The following is a 16149-nucleotide window of genomic DNA, read 5'->3' on the forward strand; positions in this document are numbered from 1 at the left end:
GCTGGAAGCCACAGCGCTCTAGGGGATGCCAAGCACGAGGGACAGGATTGGGCCCACATTGGTGGCAGCAAAGGGGACAAAATGCCCATGAACAGTGGCAGGAGCTGTCACAGGACTATAACCCGTGCAGACGCCTCCCGGAAGCCATCCCTGTGTTCTCAGGTGGGTGGGACGGTCCCGGCTGTCACAGGGCCGAGCCCTGGCCACCCCCCCAGCCCCTCACTGTCCTCGGCTACTCCAGCAGCAATTCTCGGAGCGCGTCACCGGGCGCGGCTCCGGAGCCCGGCGGGGCACGGGGTCCTTCCCGCGGGTGGAGGGCTCCCTCTCGAGGGTCCGGGCCAGCACTGCCCCGCCGCGGGGCTGAGCTGTCCCCGCGTGTGACCGCGGGCAGGTGCCCAGGGAAGGAAGGGCAGACAAGCAGGAGGACACGGGGACCACAGAGCAGGTGACGAGGCCACCAACGCGGCCTCGGGGCAGCCACCAGCTCAGTCAGGGCACCGCATTTTCTTCCCGTCATTAATTAGCAGCTGAATCAGTCACTAATTAGCGGCTGTTTCGCTGCTGGAAACAGACAGAGGCGATGAGCACAGCTGCGGCTTGTCCCGGAGCGTGTCCATCGTCCTCGCTGCGACACCGAAAGTTGATTTAACGAGGGACACCCGCAGTGACCTCCCAGGAATATATCTTCGAGACACCGTTATCTTCGAGACATAACGAAGCTGGATGCGGAACGTCACAAATGTTGGGCACCTGGATCAGGCATTCCAGAAAACTGTGATCTGGAGGTGACACCTGCCCTCTCTGTGCATCGCGCTAGTTCTCTTTCTTGCCCTGAGCAAGACCCGAACTTCACAAAGGTTATACACTCATGGCACACCTCGAGCTGGAAGGGACCCGGTAGGGATTGATGCCAGGCATCAGGATCATCAATTCCAACTCCCTGCTCCTCGCAGGAGCCAGGATGTGCCTCCTCCTTCCCAGCTATTGTCCTCTGTCCCCACGGGGCAGCGCAGAATGACCCCCGCCCCGAGGGGGCGGAATGGGCAGATCAGGACAAGGAGGAGCTGCCCCGGTGGTGGGTGGCCTCCTCCCCGGGCGCAGTCCCGGGCTGTCACTGCCACACACACGGGGACACAGCGGGCTCGAGTGGTGGCCGCCCTGGGTGACGGCCGGGGTGGAGGAAGGAGATGCGGATGCAGGATGGAGGTAACAGCGCAGCACTGGGGCCGTGTGGGGCTGGGGGCAGGGACTGGGCAGGAGGTGACCTGTTCAGGGCCTGGGACACGAGTGACGCGATGGAAACTGACCCCTATAGGTGACAGAGCAGCAGAAACAGTGGACACTGCTGGGAGACAGTGGAGCTCCCTGGGGTTCGGTGTCATGCCCCTAGGATATTTGTTGTCACCATCCCTGGACTTGATCATCCCCCCAGGGCACTTGACACCCCCTGGGGCACTTCGTCACCACCCAGACCTGTCTGGTCAAGTGTCAGGACACCTGGCCCTTTCCCCCACTACCCGCGCACTTGGTCGCTCCCAACGCCCCGAGGGTCAGTACCGGCGGCCAATGGAGCGCGGGGGCGTGGCCAGGGTAGGAGCTCACAACCAATGGAGCGCGGGGGCGTGGCCAGGGTAGGAGCTCACAACCAATGGAGTGCGGGGGCGTGGCGGGGGGGCGGGGTCGCGCGTTCTATGGTGTTGTCCTGGGCGGGGCATTGCAGGAACGCGCGTTGAGGGCGTGTCCTGAGCTGGCCGAGAAGCCAATGAGGTGCTGGGGGTGAGTCGCGAGCGGGAGGTGAAGCCAATGGGCTTTGGGGGCGTGTCCAGGCGGAGCCCCCGATCAATGGGTACGGGGGTGGGGTCCGGTGAGGGTTAATTGGCCCGGACGATACTGGACGGTACCGAGTCGTACCAGGATGGGGTTGCCGGCGGCCGTCCGGGACCGGGTGGTCGCGGTGCACCGGGGCTCGGCGCTGCCCGAACGGCTGCGGTTCTATGACGGCTGGGCTGCCCGCTATGAGCAGGTACTGGGGACACAGCGGGAACGGGAGCGCCGGGAGACCGCGGCTGTTCCCGCTGACCGCCGGGTCCCCGCAGGATGTGGCAGCTCTTGAGTACCGGGCACCCCATCTCGCCGCCGCCTCGCTCGCCTTCGCCTTCCCCGCGCCGCACGCGGAGGCGCGGCTGCTCGACGTGGCCTGTGGCACCGGGCTCGTAGCGCGAGAGGTACCGGCGGGACGGGAGTAACGGGACGGGATGGGTCGGGGATAACGAGACGGGGCGAGGGTGACGGTGCCTCTGTCCCTGCAGCTCCACCGGCGCGGGTTCCGCTGCCTGCACGGTGTGGACGGCAGCGCGGGGATGCTGGAGCGGGCACGGAGCACCGGGCTCTACCAGGAGCTGCGGCTCTGCGTCCTGGGCAGGGATCCACTGCCCTTGCCCACAGGTAACGGGAGGGTGCGAACTCCCGGGAACCCCTTGGTGACACCCACGTGTCCCGCAGGTGACGGGACGGCACCGGGCGGGGGGAGCCCCGGAGGGTCCCCCCGGTGACGCCCCGTATTCTCGCAGAACACTACGACGCCGTGACGCTGGTGGGGGCCCTGGGCGAGGGGCAGGTGCCGAGCACGGTGCTGCCGGAGCTGCTGCGGGTCACCAAGCCGGGTAAGGGGGGTGGGCGTTTCCCCTCCCTACCGGCACCCCCGGGATAGTGGGGTAGGACACCGAGCCCCGGTGGATGTGGTCCCCCGCTGGAGCCGTGGCACAGCTGGGATGTGGCCTTGTCCCTGTTGCCAGGGACGGGCGATGGCACGGGGTCCGTGACCCTGCCCACCGCAAGGTCTGGGAAGCGGGACAAGGTAGGAGGTGGCAGTAACAGTGCTGGTGTGTGACACCCTGTGCTCAGGCGGGACATCCCGCCCATCCCCTGCCCATTCCCTGCCTACTGGCCCCCTGTCCTGCCCATCTCTGCCTGCTGTCTTGTTTATTCCCTGTCCATGTCCTGTCTGTGCCTGTCTCCTCCCCGCTGACATCTGGCAGGTTTGGTGCCTCTCTGTATCCCCAGCCTTTCCGAGGGATGCCGTCCCCAGACAGGGACACCCTGTGTCAGTGTTACCTGTTTCCTGTCCCGCAGGTGGCTTCCTGTGCCTGACGACGAGAAGCAACCCCTCGAATCTGCGGTACAAGGCGGAGCTGGAGGTGGCGCTGGGGCAGCTGGAGAGGAGCGGAGCCTGGCAGAAGCTGCTGGCCCAGGAGGTGGAGTACTGGGAGAGGGCTGTCACCGAGGAGGAGAGCACCCAGGGCAACGGCTACATCTCGGGGGTGGTCTACATCTACCAGAAGTGCCCTGTCCCCCACCTCGAGGAGGGCTGAGAGCTAGCATGGCTCTGGAGGGAGCATAAGCACTTGACCCGTTATAAAACTGAGCCCAGTGACCCCATCCTGCAGCAGGGCAGCTGCTGGAGGTGACAGTATTTTGGGAGAATTTCCCCATTCTCTTCCTTGGTTCCTTCTCACCAAGGTCAGAGCTTGGGGCCCTTATCTGCTCCTCAGCACAGGAAGGGTCTCCAGGATTCACCTGGGTCTCCTGGGCACCACCTCTAGCTCTGACATACAGGTATTGACCCCAACACCTCAACACTCACCGTGACATCTCACTGACCCACATGGCTGGTCTGAGGTATGTCCAGACTGGGATGTTGCTCCCCACCTCACCCATCTCAGCACTCATGATCAAAATCTGGATCCTTCTTCATCTCCCACCCCCAGAGTCTTTACTGGGGACTGTTGGAGGTGGGTTCCCACCACTGTGTCCTGTGGCCTCCCGTACCTCATCCTCTCTAGGGACTGACCCAGCCCTGAGGTGCAGGAGCCTCCACATCCAGAGTCCAATGCAGCAAGGCCAAGGTGGTTCCCAGCTGGAGAGGCTTTCCAAGCACCACATCTGCCTTTCATCCCATAACAGCTGCTTAAATCTCTCATTTTCCCACCGCTTTATATTTAATGGTCTGGGCAGGGAAATGAGTTTGGAAGGGATTTGGGGAGTTGGTGCCTGCTCCCCACCCAGGAACCACCTAGCACTGCCTGCCCAGCCTGTTCCCCTAGCCCCTTGCTGGGCTGCCTCCACAATTCCTCCTCCACTGCTCCCTTGGGAAGTTTTTTACCCAAATCTCTTGCTGGAATATTTGAGTTGTTTTCAATTTCCCTTCCCTCAGACCTGTTCCTGCTCATCCTGTTCCCATGTTCCTGGAGAACAGGTTGCATCCTACCCCTCAGGAGCTGTTCCTTAGTGTGAGGCACTGGATGTGTCTGTCCCTGTCCCTCACCCAGGGCATCCCACATCTTCCACACTCACCCTCCCCATGGCTCTTGTCACCCTTCTGCTTTGTCCCCCATGTTTTGGGGTCCCTGTGCCCATCAGTAGCTGTCCCACTGCTCCCTCCCATTTGTCTCCAGCACTATCTCTTGGGCAGCTGGGGGTTGTGGCTGTCCCCAGTCCTGCACTGGCCTGTTCAATAAATCCCTGTCTCTGCTGTCTGCTGTGTGTTGTTCCCAGGACAATGGAAATGTGCACCCACCTGGGTGGGTGGCCAGGAGCCTATCAGGGGAGATTCAGCCTTTCTCTGAGCTCCCCTTCCAGTCCGTGGGGGCTCAGAGCACCTGGTGTCCCCCTGTCCCCCCGTGCCTCTCTTAGCTCTCAGCGTCCTCTTCCTGCTTCAGTTTCCTGATGCAGGGAATGGCAGGAGTACCATGGCTGGCTACTGCTGATCCCCATGGGAAGATGGGGATGTTCTAGGTGCTGGAACACAGCAGATAGCAGGGCACAGCACCCCCAGGAAGCAACACCATCCACACCGCGCTTTTCAAAACGAGCCCAGGCAGCCTTGGTGGCACCAGGATGTTTATAGTCCCTGCCCTGGGGAAGGGCACATATGGGGACCGTGCTGGGGGTCAGCCAGAGTGGGGATGGGCAGGAGGAGGCAGTGCAGGGGCAGGGTATGGCAGGGAGATGCAGGACAGGGACAGTGGTGCTCTGCCTTGGGCTGGCACCTAGGCACAGTGGCTCACACATAGTCCTTCATGGCATAGCCCATTGGACCGCAGGTTTTCACTGCCCTGTACTTCTTGGGGTAGGGGTCCTGCTGGGACTGGGATCCTGAGCAGCATAGGACACCCCCACCAAAGAGCTGCAGGGCACTGGAAGCCCAGCCGATGTAGAGGGCAGCCCCCAGCTCTCTCTTGAGGGCCTCAGGCACCATGGGGTTGTAGAAGTTGCTGACAATGCTGTTGGCAGACCAGGAGACAGGGATGAGCAGCATGATGCTGGCCATGATGAAGATGACACCTGCCACTGCAGAGATCCTGGTCTTGGTGCTGTTGTCATCTACACAGCGGGTGCAGTCAGCTCCTGAGAGGGCAATGAAGAAGGCAAGGCAGGCGACACAGATGGAGGTGACCACCAGGGCACGAGCAGCTTGCAGGTCAGAGGTGAGCTCCAGCAAGGAGTCGTAGGCCTTGCACTGCATCTGCCCCGTGCTCTCATAGACACAATTCATCCACAGCCCTTCCCAGAACACCTGGGCCACCACGATGTTGGAGCCGATGAAGGCCGTCACCTTCCACATGGGCAGGGCACAGGTGAGGATGGAGCCCAGCCAGCCCAGTGCAGCCATCATCAGTCCTCCCATCTGCATCGTCATCATTGCCATCAACAGCTCCTGCAGGAACAGGCATGGGTGTCACAGGCACAGCCCACAGCCAGGGACAGCACAGGCTTCATCTGGGTATGTCCTGCTCCCCACCAAGGTGGGAATGGCTGCAGGACAGCATGGGGACATGAGTGGCATGGGGTGGTGCTGTAGGACAGGATGGGGACCCATGTGGCAGTGGGGACCCAGGCCCCAAGCAGGCCAAGGTGCAAAAGCCATGTCACACTGGCCCCTACACTGTCCCCGCAGCACAGCGCAGCCTCTTCCATCACCCCTTCCCAGGACATGGCAAGTGTCAAGGAAGGGATGGCTTTTGGGGAGCAGGATGAGGGGCTCGCTGTGCCCATCCCCCCGTGCTCCTGAGTGCAAAAACCCCACCCCACACTCACCCCACATCCTGCTCTGGTGGCCATCCCCCAGTGCCCACCCCACATCCCACTCCACCATGGATGCTCAGTCTCTTTGGCCACAAGCCTCCTGCCAGGGGCATGGGCAGGGAAGGCAGGCCCCCCACACCACCCAGCACTGCCTGTTCCAGGTTTGGCTTCACCCTCACAGCCATTCCACAGTGCCCTTAAACCCAGGATCTCCCCTCCAGCAAAAAATGGAAATGGGTCAGAGTTCAGCTCTGCCTTGATCCCAGGTCTGGGGCTTAACACCTTCTGCAATACCATCCTGGAGCAGCCCTGGGAGCAGCCCAAGAGACCAAACCCTAGTAAGGAGCTATGGGGTCACCACAATAGCATCCCTGGGAGAGGGGTCGTTGGTACAGGGACACATTCTGGGCACACCAGAAGCTCCACCATGGTCACATGTGACTGCTGTGACCCTGGCTCAGCCCAAATCCAGCTCAGCCCCTCATGGAGCAGAGTTCACCCATGGGTGCATGTGCCGTGCTTGGCGGCTGGGAGCAGCCAGGGTTTTATGACCCCAAGCTCAGCAGGTATCGGTTGTGCCTGGCACACCCTGCGGCTCTTGCAAGAGGTTTCACCGTCATTTTCCCTGTCTCAGTTTTGGTTTATCCAGCCTCCCCTCTTCCATTGTATCCCTACTCCTCACCCAGCACCTTTTATCCCTCGGGAGCCTGAAGGACACCCACCACTGGGACTTTGCATCTCATGGGCCATGAAAGACTCTTTGGGCCAAACTGACAGTCCCTCCCTCCATGCTCCAGGCAGGCAGGGGCTGGGATGGTGGGATTCATCCCTGCCATCCTCCCCCAGTGGGGCCCGGGCCACACGAGACGCCCAAAACAGGGTGTATGACCGCCTGCAGGGGGACAAGTGGTAGCTCCATGGATCCCAGGGATGCTCGATAGAGTGCTCACATTCCCACCTGACCACTGGCACCACGGGATTACAGCCGTATTTTCCACCACTCCCGCGCCCAGTGAGGGGACTGGGGAGCCCCCCAGCCCTCAGATCCAGGTGAGACACCCAGAGCAAGGCTGAGTGGCTCCTCGTCCCCACAAATCCCGAGGTGGGAAGGAAGGATGTTCCCAAGCCAGAGGAGCACTTGCCGTGCCGGAAGCAAGATAGGCAAAACAGCCGGCGCTGCCCACGCCGGCCCCGGGGCGCTCCCAGCGGGGCTGTGGGGTGGCCCCGGGGCCGGCACGCCCCGACCCGCTTCGGCCTGCGCCCGCCTTCTTGCTCCTGCTCGGGTGGGAAGATCGCGGCAGGTCGGGCGTGGGACAGGCGTGGAACAGCCCCGACGCCGCGTCCGGCGCCGCCAAGGCTTTGTGCCGTGGAAGCAGCCGCTGTCACCCCCGAGGCGGCCCGGGAGGGGAACGGCTAGAGATGCCAGGGTTGGAACAGGCGGCGGGGATCTCGAGAGGCTACGAAGAACAGATTTTGGTAATCTCTCAGGTGGACGGGAGTCCGGGGTGCAGGAGCACCGGGCTGTCCCACCACCGAGGCGGGGGTTGAAGAGGGTAAAGAGCACGAGGCACAGCGGGGTCTGAGCAGCTGCCGTTTAATGCGGGAAGGCTGGACACAGGGAGGGACGGCAGGACAGCCAGGGGTACCGTGTGACCCCACTCCCGGCCCCTGGCACCCCGCTCTCAGGCGATGGATGAGGTCGGATCCAAGAGTCGCCCCCCACCATGCGGGGGCACAGCCCCGCTCCGGTCCCACCTCCCCGACTGGTTTTCCCAGCCCGGCCGCTGCCTTCCCACTCCCAGGATAATGATGCCCCCGCCCTGGGGAGCTGCCGCGAGAAATCACACTCTGTACCGCTCCGAGCCCCGAAAGTAGGTCAAAGTCAACATCTACGGAACAGGCAGGTGAGAGCCCCTGTCACTCCTCAAGATCCTGCCGGGGTTTGCAGAGCTACCTAGTCCCTGTGACCACGTGGGACAGGTTCGCTGTCCCTACAAGCACCGAAACCGCCACCCACCCCGAGGGACAGACACGTCCCGGGGAGCTTCACGCGGGGAGAGAGAGCCCTGTGCCACCCGTGGGACGGGCTCTTGGGAGCTGTGTCACCACATGGCACACCCCGATACCGGGAGCCAGGAAATGCTCGAGGAGGAGATCAGGTGATGTCTCGGAGAGGATGCCTCAGCTAGATGCTCCGGAGGGAGTAGGACCTCCACCGCGGGCAGCCAGGAGAGGATCTCCTTGTCCCCTGTCTCAACCGAGATTAAAGAACCGGCTTCAGCTCCGGTGGAACAAAGGCGGCTCTGTCTGCCCTCCCTCGCACCGCCCCGGCGCCCGGCCAGCCCCAGCCCAGCCGGGGAGGTTGCGTGTCCCGCAAGGGACCGGGGTTCCAGGCAAGCTTGGCGGCTCCTACACGTAGTTGCTGGCTGGCAGCGAGCGAGCAGCCGTGAACTTGGCGGAGTAGGGCTTCTCTCCGCGGGAGGGACAGGTGCAGCACAGGATCCCTCCCCCCAGCAGCAGGAGCGCCGAGGCCGCCCAGCCCACGTAGAGGGACGAGCCCAAGTCCCGCTTCTGCGAGTCGGAGACGAGAGGGTTGTAGAAGTCCTGGATGATGCTGTTGGCTGACCAAGAGATGGGGACGAGGATGAGGATACCGGCGACGATGAAGATGATGCCGGAGAGGATCATGACCTTGGCTTTGGCGGTGTCGTCCTCCACACAATTGGTGCACTTGCCGCCAGCGACGGCCAGCAGGGTGCCCAGGATGGCCAGGACGATGGCCACCACCACCATGGCACGGGCGGCTTGCAGGTCCTGCGGCAGGGCCAGCAGCGAGTCGTACACCTTGCACTGCATCTGCCCCGTGCTCTGCACCACGCAGCTCATCCACAGCCCTTCCCAGATGATCTGTGCCACCACGATGTTGTTCCCGACGAAGGCTGTCTCCCGCCACATGGGCAGCGCGCAGCAGAGAATGGAGGCCAGCCAGCCGATGACGGAGAGGGCGATGCCCAGTACCTGCATCCCCATGGAGGCCATCGCTCGCTGCCTGCTCCCCTGCCCGTCTCCCGCCGTGCAGTGCCGGCTGCCGGGACCATGGCAGGCATTATATGCCTTTGCCGAGGGAGGAGCACCGCCGCAGCCGCCGGCCTGCCGCCGGCACCGGACGGAGGGGTAGAACCTGTTTCCCGGGATTCTTCCCCTTGTATTTCTCCCTGAAGCGATGACACTTAATACCCCGGTTGCTCCCACGGAGGAGGACGCAGGAGATCCACGCAGGGGACAGGATCAGGCCACCCGGGTGTAGGACTGCATCCCATTGCTGTGGGCAGGCAGGACATGCCCAGGGCGGCTCTGGGGCTCAGCCCGGGATGCTAATGGGGAAGAGCAGGTGTCCAGGCACGAGGATATCTCTGCCACCACTGCCAGAACCCTCTGCTCCACCACTTGGATGGGGTGCCCTCACACCTTCATACCCCAATTTCCCTCCAGTTCATCAGCCCACCCTCTGGCCCCCTATGGCCCCATGCCAGGGGAGCAGCACATTGTCCCCTCTGGCTGCTGGGCTCCATGCCCAGCAGGACACAAGCGGCTCTTGTTTGCTCCTTGGCGTCAGTACCAGCACTTCCCAGCCCTCCATTAGGCCTCGGGCAGGAGGTGTCACCGCCCAGACCCACAAACCGGTTGGAGCGGCTGCCAGTTCCCCACGAAGGAGAGACAGCACTGCCTGGGGCAACAGGGGGGCAGACCCCAAACCCAGCTCCTATGCCAAGCCAGGGTTCACACAGCCACCCTCGGTGGGCTTGGGGTTGGGTGGGTTGAGGCTCGGAGGGGCAGATGTGGCCTCAAGCTGTCCCACTACCATACCCACTGATTCCAGTGCTGATGCCAATACCAGTGTCATACTGATGCCATACTGAGGCTGACCTGTCCTCCTTTAATCCATGACTCTCACACAGGCCCCCTCCCTGCTCCCTCCAAGCCCCTGCACAGGTGCAGCACAACACCAGACCGACAGCACAGACAGACAGACAGACAGACAGACAGACATTGCGCTGTTTCATCACCCAGCTTAATCCTGGGCCTCTGGAAAAGATAAGAGGCACTGAGATAATCTTAGTTTTCCTGAGCTCTGGGGTTACCATCACAATCCAACCATTTATGGTTATTGCTTGGTGTGACTCTGGAGCTGCTACTGCTCATGCCAGGATGTCCCTGGGCATCATGTCCCACTGTGGTGGGACAAGCCTGGTGGTCCATGCACTGCGGTGCCAGGAGGATGGCTGGGGACCCCCATGTCTCACAGCAGATCCCCAGCCTAAGGGGATGGTCAGGGTCCTGCCTGCCTGACTTGTGCTGGAACCGCCCAGGCTATTGACCTGGAACGCCCACATTGCTCACATACCAGTGTGTCCACCCTGCGGCCAGAGCCTTGTGGTCAAGGGCTCCCTTTAATCTACAATCTTTAATCTCCAGAGCATCCCCGCTGGGGCCAGACTCTGCCTGAGGCTTTCACCTCCCATCCAGCTGCTGTACCCATCACATTATTTGGGGTTGGAGAGAGGCACACGCCCACGTGTGTGTGTGGCTAGTAGGGGCTGTGTCCCCACATGCACATGCGCATGCGACAAATGGCAAGGTGGGGAACAGGGACACCCCTGCACGCGGAGCATCAAAGCTTGAGATGCTCATACTCCCCCGCGGAGGCAGAGTAGGTGCCAGCGTGGCCCCTGACAGCCAATTAGTGTAATTAATGCTGGAATGTGACTTATATCCCACCTGGCAGCTGCCAGGGGTAGCCCCTGTGCCCTTCCCCACATTCCCCAGTGACACATCCACCAGGACAGCACCGCCAGCCCCGTGTCCCCAGCACTGCTGGACAGCAGGACTGACAGACACTGGTTCAGCATGGAGGAGCGGCAGCCAACTCCAGAACCCTTGGAGCCCGAGGATGGTGGTGTAGCAAAGGTGGGACCACCAAGCACCTCAAGACAGGCCATCCAGGACAACCACTCCATGGACACCAGCCCCACATGGACAACATCCCCACAGCCCTGTCGCAGTGCTCATTCCCAGTGCATCTTGAAGATTTTCCCCAAGTGTCACCTGCAAGGAGCCATGGCACAGGCACAGGTCCTGGTGGGACCACAGCCCACTTGCTCAGCAGGAAGCTCCTCCACCTGAGCCTTCACCACCCAGCACCTGCCCCAGCACCCAGACAGGCATGGATGCCCTGCCCCAAATCCAGTGGATTTGAAGGACATGCAGGAGCCTGGGTTCCCATCCCTGTTACTCTGTACTAAGAGGGTTGGTGAGGGCAGAGTTCCCGTCCTGGCACATCCATCAGGAAACACTTTCTGACACTTTTCCTGTGTTCACCAGCATGGGAACACACTGCAGCCCCTCAGCTGGGCAGTGAGGCCATTCCAGGCAGGGAGGTGATATTACATGCAGTATCACCACAATGCTAGGTGCTGCTGGGTGCACAGCACAGGTTGTGTCACTCTGACCTTGTTTAGGGTGGAGGACACCCCACAGAGAGAAGGCTTGTGGCATGAATCTCCTGCCAAAAAGGGCTCGGGGGTATCCCCACCCAGGACATGGGTGACAGTTCCACCTCACATACCCCACATCACTGAGCCAAGAGCCCCTCATCCCCCAGGACCCACACATGGACCCAGCTACCCGGCTGCCTCAAGGTCCCGAAAAGGCAGGTGAGACTTGCCAGCAAACGATGATCCACTGGTATCACTGACTTCACATCTGCCGGGCGAGGCACTGCCAGCAGCCCTCCCGCTCAGCCTGTGGAGTGGGGTAGCCTCTCCCTGCCGGAGGCCGAGGATTAGTTACCGACAGCCCAGAGACTGAATGTTCCCAAAAAACATCCTTGCCCAACATAAACCCCTCGGAACTGACTCAAATATGCACAGTCAGGTTGTTTCTCGCTATAGGAAGGCAAAGTCTTATCGGGAGGAAAGCCGCGCACCGGGACCTGCGGGGTCCCTGCGGGAAGAGAAGGGACCTTCGGCCTGAAGTCGCTCTGAAAGTCAAAACTCTGTGCAGTTTCTGAGTAACAAATGGCTCCCAAAGCGGGAAACACCCCTAAGCGCTGCCAAGGTGGTTGGCGAAGAGATGGGGGAGATGATGGATCAGGAAGGGGGTTACGGGCGGTGCAATGGGGGTGTCCCCACCAGCGATGCTCGGAGGACGCGAGATGCCAAGGCAAAGCCCTGGGGAAGGCGATCAGAACTCTCGGGGTGGGAACACCCCAGGCATGGTCCACTATCCCCTAGCGAGCCACTAGCCCCCTGTCACATCCCACAGGTCCCCTGCCGTCCCCAGTCCCTATGTGCCGCAGCCCCATCCCCGCCCCGCTGGTAGACAGAGCTGCCATTGATGCTCGGAGCTGCCTCACCTGCTCCCGCTGCGCCGAAGGGGCTCCAACAATGGGCTGCCTGTGTGCCCTGGCCGGGGCAGAGCCAGCAGCCCCGCGCCTGAAATATAAGCAGCCGAGGAGGCATTTACCGCCCTGGCCCCGCTTCCCCGAGGGAAAAAGCGCCGGCACTCCCGACCGCAGCGGCGGGGAACACCCCAGCCCCGGCGCGCACGTGAGTGGGACGCGGCCCTGCGGCGCCCGGGGCGGTATCTGCCGTCACCTCCTGCGCACCCCGGGGTGCTGCCGGGTGCCAGGTGCATGGATGGGGGATGCTGCCCATCACTGTGGTGACATTGGGTGTCACCCCGGTCAGCGCAGGTGTCCTTCATTTGGGGCCACCAAACTGGTGATGCTACTGTGACCTTTGGGTCTGACATTCGTTTGGGGTCTCAGCATCACAGTGGAGCAAACCTGTCCCTGTGTCACCACGGAGTTCTTGCAGCCACCACACTTTGTCCCCATCCCGAGAGATGTGGGTACTCCTCATCCCCCCCCCCAGCTGTGCGGCAGTGCAGAGGGACTGCACCGGGGAGGGACATGCAGCAGTTGGGATGGGGATGCTCCCAGGAATCTCCCAGGGACGCTGGCCCTGCTCAGCTCCTCAGTAAACACCAGTGAGCTGGTTTGCTCACCACAAGAATGTGTCCTGCCGGGGGTGGCTGGCACCCTGAAACCCCAGTGATTTGCCCCTTCCTCCATCGTGAGTCAGGCGGCAGCAGCTGCCCCAGGCCGGCACGACACTGGACACAGCCTGTACTTTGGGCAATTTGGGATGACAAAGTGAGGACGCCGTGTGTGGGGCTCTGATTGCAGGGTCGGGGTCTGCGGTGTTTCGCTGCCCTGTCCCACCCCAGCCCTGCCCCAACAGCTCCTATCCCATATACCTGCCTCAAGTATCCCACTCTTCCCCTGCCCCACAGCCCTACTTGGAGTATCCTCCCTGTCCCATATCCCTACCCAGAGGTATCCCTCCCTCCTACCTCCCACTCCTACGTGGGTTATTTCCCCTGCACCATGCCCTGGTATTGAGTATTTTCATTCTTCCACAGACCCCTACTCCTGTGCCCCACAGTGCTGTCTGGGGTGTAAACCCCCTTCCCCAGAGCCCTGTCTGGGGTATAACCCTGCCCCAAAGCCCTGTCCCACACCCTACAGCCCTACCTGGGGTCTCCTTCTGCCCCACAGCCCTGCCAGGGGAGCCCCTGCCCACAGCCTCACAGCAACATGCGCACTGGGGGAGGGTGTGTATGTGTGCACCTCTACCACCAGAATGTGCTTGTTCACCTCTGCCTCTGTGTAAGTATCTGTATGTGTGGGTCTGAGTCTCTGTGTGTACCTGTGAGTCTGAGCGTCTCTGAGCCTGTGAGTGTGTGTGTCTGTCTGAATCTATGTATCCGTGAGTCTGTGTGTGCCTCTGTGTCTGTGAATCTGTCTGTGAGTCTCTGTGTGTCTGTGAATCTGTCTGTGAGTCTCTGTGTGTGTCTGTCAGTCTTTATGTCCATATGTCTGTCTGTTTCTGTGTCTGTCTCTGTGAGTCTGTGTGTCTGAGTCTGGCACTCCGTGTCTGTGTGTCTGTCCGTGTGTCTATGTGTCCATGTGTTTGTCTGTGTGGCTGCATGCCAGTGCGTTGCTGCTGGCAGGGATGTGTGTGTGTGTGTGCCTGTACCTGTCCATGTGTTTGTGGTGTCTCTGTGTCTGTGATGTGTGTGTGCCTGCACCTCTCTGTGTGTCTGTGGTGTCTGTGTGTGTCCCTGTGCCTGTACCTGTACCTGTCTGTGTGTCTGTGGTGTCTGTTTCTGTGTGTGTACCTGTACCTGTCTGTTTGTGGCTTGTGTGTGTGTGTTCATCTGTGCGCCTGTGCAGTCCCGCACCCCCAGGCCACAGGCACTCCCCTGCCTGCACACATGGGGACCCTTGGCAGCCTGGCCTCCCCTCTGTTTGCTGAGAGCGGGCCTGGCCCTGTGCCCACTGTCACTGTGACAGCACTGGACTGTGGACACCCACCCCGAGGTGCCCCTGAGGGCTGGGACCCCCAGAGCTTCCAGCAACAAGGACACAGAACCCTGGAGACTGCTTGCATGGTGTCACCCCCGGGTACCCCCTCTCTGTGGGGATTTTGGGTGCCCTCAGCTGGATGATCATGCTACAGTGGGGTGGCAGGAGCTCACCTAATCAAGTACAGGGTATTCTGGGGATGCTGTTGGTTGGCAGAGGCTGGATATGGGGGTATTGGGGTGTCATAGCGTGGTGGTCAGACACGGGGTGCTGCAGGGGGCAGGAGGTCAAGCTGGGTGGATATGAGGTGCTGGGTGACATGGGGGTGACAACAGCTGATCCAGCCACATACGGGGTATCAGGGTGCTGTGGACTGACCCCACTGGCTATGGGGGTTCAGGGTGCTGCAAAGCAACAGAAGGTGACCCATCAGATACAGAGTATCAGGGCAGTATGGGGCACCCAAATACAGTCCCCCTGGCTATGGAGTGTTGGGATACTGCGGGGCACCCAAATCCAACTCCACTGTTTATTGGCTGTTGAAATACTGTGAGAGCACCCAGCTCCAACCCCTCTGGCTGTGGGGTGTCAGGGTACTGTGGGGTACAGCCAGGCAATTGCAGGCTCCACCCCCATCCCAGCTGCACAACGCCAGCTGCCAGCATCCCAATGCGCTCTTGAGTAGTTAATAAGTTGTAGAGGAGATTTTTGGAGCAGGCAGGGAACAGGTAGGAGCAAGCCTGTGTCCAGCAACCGCATTCCTGGGGGAGGGGGACTGAAAACACTGGCACTATCCCTGCCATGCAAGGCTGGGGAGGGAAACATGCACCCCACAGCCAGGGGGCTGTTGCTGCCAGGTTTCAAGGGATTGCTCATGCCTTGGGATATTTTTCCCTTTGCCGGGTGCCAGCTCAGTTTGTCAGGGTAATGCTGTCGGGGTGGTTACGTGCATTATCTGCTTCCTTCAAGGTCACAAGACTTGTGCAGGATGAGTAAAGATATTTATCAGTCAGTCAGAGGATCTCTGACAGTGCTCTCGGCCCAGCACGGTGGGAGCAGGAGGGGCCAGGCTGGAGGGGTTCCTGCTGCACCGGGAGCACCTGCAGGTACCCAGGAATAGTGACACAAACCTCACAGCATGGCGAAGGGGTTGCACTTTGCACGGTGATGCAAAGGTGCCCAACGGTCACCGAACCCCAGTTAAACGTGAGCACTGACAACACTACAGAAACCAACAAACCCTGACCTGCCAGCAGCTCCATGGGGGAAAGGTGAACCCTTGGGACTTCCAGGTCCACAGAAGGGGTTTGGTTGGAATGAGTATGCTGGTAGTGCTTCCTGATACCCATCAGCCGAAACCAGGGGATGGCTGTGGCAGGTGGCATTTCTCCTCCTCCCGCCCTTCTCTGGTTACCCGGCGCCATCTCTGCAAACAAAGGGGAGGGTGTGGGACGCAGGTGATGGTGACGGAGGAGCAGAGAGGAGCGTCCAGCAGCCAGCACTGAAACCCCACCCCGGGGCCAGCCCATATAAATAGCACTGCGCACAGGTGTAAGCTGATCCCCCGGCTGCAAGCGGCGGCGGGTGGCAGCGACGGTCTCGGTCCGTGGGTTCTTCTCCGCCATCGCCTGGAG

The 16149-nt window shown here is 61.2% G+C and overlaps 3 protein-coding genes across 3 annotated transcripts; 1 reads left to right on the top strand and 2 right to left on the bottom strand.

Moving 5' to 3' along the window:
• Window positions 1-1812: 1812 nt before the first annotated feature.
• Window positions 1813-4535, top strand: METTL27 (methyltransferase like 27). The gene is made up of 5 exons (XM_033078166.1): window positions 1813-2023; window positions 2097-2225; window positions 2310-2445; window positions 2571-2663; window positions 3133-4535. Exons 1-5 carry the CDS (start codon window positions 1916-1918, stop codon window positions 3369-3371), a joined length of 705 nt encoding a protein of 234 aa, XP_032934057.1. The 5' UTR covers window positions 1813-1915; the 3' UTR covers window positions 3372-4535.
• Window positions 4536-5014: 479 nt separating this feature from the next.
• LOC117006035 (claudin-4-like) lies at window positions 5015-12562 on the bottom strand. The gene is made up of 2 exons (XM_033078262.1): window positions 12500-12562; window positions 5015-5716 (listed from the first exon to the last, which is right to left on the bottom strand). The coding sequence occupies exon 2, from the start codon at window positions 5705-5707 to the stop codon at window positions 5063-5065; it is 645 nt and encodes a 214-aa protein (XP_032934153.1). The 5' UTR covers window positions 5708-5716; window positions 12500-12562; the 3' UTR covers window positions 5015-5062.
• Window positions 8494-16140, bottom strand: LOC117006036 (claudin-4-like). The gene is given in 6 exon segments (XM_033078263.2): window positions 8494-9129; window positions 9132-9227; window positions 9230-9267; window positions 9270-9329; window positions 15762-15941; window positions 16029-16140. Coding segments are annotated over 6 exon segments (1122 nt in total).
• Window positions 16141-16149: the final 9 nt, after the last annotated feature.

This window comes from Catharus ustulatus, chromosome 22 (assembly GCF_009819885.2).
Source record: "Catharus ustulatus isolate bCatUst1 chromosome 22, bCatUst1.pri.v2, whole genome shotgun sequence".
Lineage (NCBI taxonomy): Eukaryota > Metazoa > Chordata > Aves > Passeriformes > Turdidae > Catharus > Catharus ustulatus.

What these genes read in the sequence shown, in the direction of transcription:
- METTL27 (XM_033078166.1), top strand. Translation starts at nt 1,916, where the DNA reads ATGGGGTTGCCGGCGGCCGTCCGGGACCGGGTGGTCGCGGTGCACCGG. An exon ending in TCCACTGCCCTTGCCCACAG is followed by an intron (nt 2,446 to 2,570) that starts GTAACGGGAGGG and finishes GTATTCTCGCAG; the next exon opens with AACACTACGACGCCGTGACG. An exon ending in GCTGCGGGTCACCAAGCCGG is followed by an intron (nt 2,664 to 3,132) that starts GTAAGGGGGGTG and finishes CCTGTCCCGCAG; the next exon opens with GTGGCTTCCTGTGCCTGACG.
- LOC117006035 (XM_033078262.1), bottom strand. Translation starts at nt 5,707, where the DNA reads ATGGCAATGATGACGATGCAGATGGGAGGACTGATGATGGCTGCACTG.